Raw genomic sequence first — 3,880 nt, forward strand, 5'->3', positions numbered from 1 at the left:
CGATCATACTATCGGGATGGCAAGAGCGGAAATCGATCTCTGAACAACGTTTTCACGTAATTACAGTCACAGGTACGCACATCGAAAGCAGCCGTGTGCTATTGATAAATCTAATTGTGTTAGCGTGCTTCATGCTAAAGCTCTGCGTGATAGATGCCTCAGGCTGCATTATTTACGTAAGCTCGTGGAGCAATTGGGAAAGGTTGAATTAATGAGCAAACATATGCTCAAAGAGAAGGCTTTGATCACGATTAATAATATAGAAAATGTTTTATCACTTGACCTAATTACGTGAACAGGAAGGGAGGGGGCGGCATTATGCGCTTTTGGCGGGAATACTCAGAAATGGTATCAGTCACTCAAAAGCCGGACTTGGCTGACCGCGTTATGATTCTGATACTGACGTCGAAAAAAGAGGGGGCGGGGACGGCAGTAAATAAAAAAATTTGGGCACTGCCACAACGTAAATATTTGCTAAGAAAGTGGCTATCTCTCCCTCACAAAGAAACAAATTCAAAAAAAAAAAATCAACAAATCGACAGAAAACCAACATCACAATGTTGCAAATTACTTTGAAAACACGTTAGGATAGTCTTATCAGCTGGCTCCCTTGTTCAAGGCACTGCCTACCACATGCTTTCACTTGGTCAGCACAACGCATCTACCAAGAACCACAAATAGAGACAACCCAACACTCAAAGTAACTGAGTAAAATATCTACCTCGCAAATCATGCTACCTCTGATAATCCCTGATCACCATTAAACACTCACCAATCGTGGTATTCTCCTTTCTTTCGGAAGTCGTACCCACGACTAGCCACAAAGAAAGCGCTACAAAATCGTCCAAAAATTAACTAAAAGCCCTCTAGTCCGCTTTCTGTTATCCTTCCTGATTGTTCGCTACCATTTACCGATTTCAAATCTACGTGTTTTCCGCAGTTACTGTGCCACCGCAGGAATGGCGTGAACCAGGGGCCAAGATCCCATCACCAAGAAAACTACTGCAAATTTTACCTCCATAGCATAAAATTATGTTTGCAAAGAAATACATATACACACTTTCGCAAATACCACCAATTAACACTTATGCTCGTCCTGTAAGGTGCAAGACTTATGGTCAGCACTAGAACAAAGGCGGTTTGCAACTACTGCTCTCTCATCTTCTTATTCCGGCAAAATTAAACTAATTACCTCGAAACTTGACACGTCACTCAGCAAATCAACCCTAAATAACACATCAAGAGTCCTATCCACAATGATGCAACTCATTTTTCAACTTCTTATCACATACCAACCGAAGCCCAGTTACAGCACATCTCTTCAACTCGACCCTGCTCCTGGAAGTGCCGGAACGCGGCTGCTTTCCGGAGACAACGACCTCTCATTCATACCGCTGGTCTCTCTTTGGTTGAAGGCCAGTCTGCGAGCTCTACTCTACTCTACATCTACATCTACATCTACATTGATACTCCGCAAGCCACCCAACGGTGTGTGGCGGAGGGCACTTTACGTGCCACTGTCATTACCTCCCTTTCCTGTTCGCCTCGAGACAAATTCTGTGCTTATCCTTCTCATGCTGTGCTTTTGTAAGCCTACTGCTTTCTATATTTGGGTTAGTCCTTCACCTACCTACATCCCTTTATAATTTCATATCGTACCCTCATGCACGAGAGTAGAAATGTAGATAGGACGAGAATGTGTGACACAGGAGTACTTAACGAATTAACACATAGTGGTGCACATTTACATGTCCATTGGCCGAGATTTGAGATAACCAGAGGAAAAAAAAATGTTTTCATGTCATACATTATCGTAGAGGTCACATTATTTGCCTTCTAATATCGTCTGAATATGGATAATGTTTGTGAAGTGTACTAGCACTACAGCTTCACTAATACAGTACATCGTTATCACTGCAGTGGCATATACTGTTTGATAGCAGTATTCTTTTCGACACTGAGATGAGAAGTACAGACGTTGTTTGGTGGGTTGTCAGTCGACATGTTCAGTGTTTGTGGTGAGCTTTCTTGATATGAAAAATGCTGTAGCCGTTTATAGGTCTAGGGGCGCACAAGTGAGGTATCATGCGGAGAACGACGTTTAGAAATCAGAATATAGGACTGTGAAGTTCACACGTGTGACTTTTAAGTATTGAACCAGACTTCGCTGCCGCAGATTGGAGGACAAAAAACTGTTTTCCACATAAACGTACCCACTTTGTCTCACTTATGCAGAAGCTCTTCTGACGCAATCCCTGTCGTTGCTTCATACCACACATCTCGATAATTTCTGCCAACAGCAAACAGTGGCTGATTGCTACCAGAAAAAGTGAAGGACACTATGTAAGACCACTGCGTAATTTTGTTCCCTATAAAACAATTAATAGCTGAGCAAGTATTATTGACTTCCGCAGGCAGGCGCGTACAGAAAAGGCTGAAGAACAACTGTGAGTTCATAGTCGGCTGACAACTGGTTGTATTCTCGGTTAGTGGGAAGCGTTTGTACATACTGCCATTTCCCATCTTATTGAAGAAGGTGTACTACTGAACATAAATATTTTCGTGTCGTTACAGAAAAATTTGTTCCACAATACAGCCTGGTCTTTGAGGACATTGTAAGCTCATAAAAATTTATTTTCACACTTAAATTTAAAAAAAAGCCATTTAACAACAAATATAGCATTTCTTTTGTCATTAGTATCCATACACTTTCGACTGTAAAATATTGATACCACTGAATGTTATAAAAATGAAACGCTTGCACTGTTATTTTAACCATCTACCTCAACAAATCACTGTAGGTAATTTTGCCTCTAGTATGTTGTCGGATTTTTCTATAGAAAAGTTGTTTGAGCCCATATATCTTGGATCATCTTCAGAAAGAAAGAATCAGATTTACACTCTGCAGCGGAGTGTGCGCTGGTATGAAACTTCCTGGCAGATTAAAACTGTGGGCCGGACCGAGACCCACACGCGGGACCTTTGCCTTTCGCAGGCAAGTACTCTACTATCTGAGCTACCCAAGTACGATTCAAGGCCCGTATTCACATCTTTCCCCGCGAAAGGCAAAGGTCCCGAGTTCGAGTCTCGGTCCGGCACACAGTATTTACCTGCCAGGAAGTTTCATTTCAGAAAGAAATTTTTTCGTGTCACACACATCTCAGTTGGTGATCATCTGTGCCCACAACGGCATCTTATCTTACGTGGTCTTGGATTCATTCCGATATGCGATGATCAAGAAAGGAAAAAAATGTGATCTTTAAATTTAGGAACAGATAAAATTAAGATGCAGTTATTTATTTTTTTATTATTTACATTTTCACACAGTTAGTTGGCTGTAATCTATCAACCGAGTATGGCCGGAGCAGCGTGGTATGCAGCAGCAACGACGGGGGCTGCGTGGTAGGCGGCGGCGACGACGGGGGCGGCGGCGGCCACGGCGAGTCCGTTGAAGTTCTGCGCGATGTACTGCGAGCTGTGCGCCGTCACGACGGCCGGCGCGGGGGCGGCGTAGGCCGCGGGGGCGGCGGCCACCAGGGGGGCGGAGTAGGCCAGGGGGGCGAGGCCAGCCTTGGGGGCGGCGCTCACGCAGCAGGCGGCGGCGGCCAGGACCAGTACGAGCTGTCGGGAGAGCACACAGTCTGTGTGAGGAGCCATGTATACATGATAACATGATTCTGTTGCAGTGCTGTAATTGAAATATACCTTCTCTGTGCTAATTAACTGACAAGTACGACTGAACAGTGTCCAGAGGGTCCAATTACATTTAAAGACAGATTCCTCCATTTATTGTTCATGTGGTGTAAACCTTTTGTGCATGTTAGTACGAAAACTCTCTCCTGACTAATGAAATGTGACGTAATGACGGTGAAGTACAATG

General features: G+C 43.8%; 1 protein-coding gene across 1 annotated transcript; it reads right to left on the reverse strand.

The window, feature by feature from the left end:
* Positions 1–3,281: 3,281 nt before the first annotated feature.
* Positions 3,282–3,657, reverse strand: LOC124606195 (cuticle protein 16.5-like). The gene has a single exon (XM_047138163.1). It carries the CDS (start codon positions 3,655–3,657, stop codon positions 3,346–3,348), a length of 312 nt encoding a protein of 103 aa, XP_046994119.1. The 3' UTR covers positions 3,282–3,345.
* Between the last annotated feature and the right edge of the window lie 223 nt (positions 3,658–3,880).

The sequence above is a fragment of the Schistocerca americana genome, chromosome 3 (genome assembly GCF_021461395.2).
Source record: "Schistocerca americana isolate TAMUIC-IGC-003095 chromosome 3, iqSchAmer2.1, whole genome shotgun sequence".
Lineage (NCBI taxonomy): Eukaryota > Metazoa > Arthropoda > Insecta > Orthoptera > Acrididae > Schistocerca > Schistocerca americana.

Bases quoted from the DNA above. Each gene is read 5' to 3' on its own strand.
- LOC124606195 (XM_047138163.1), bottom strand. From the start codon at position 3,657: ATGGCTCCTCACACAGACTGTGTGCTCTCCCGACAGCTCGTACTGGTC.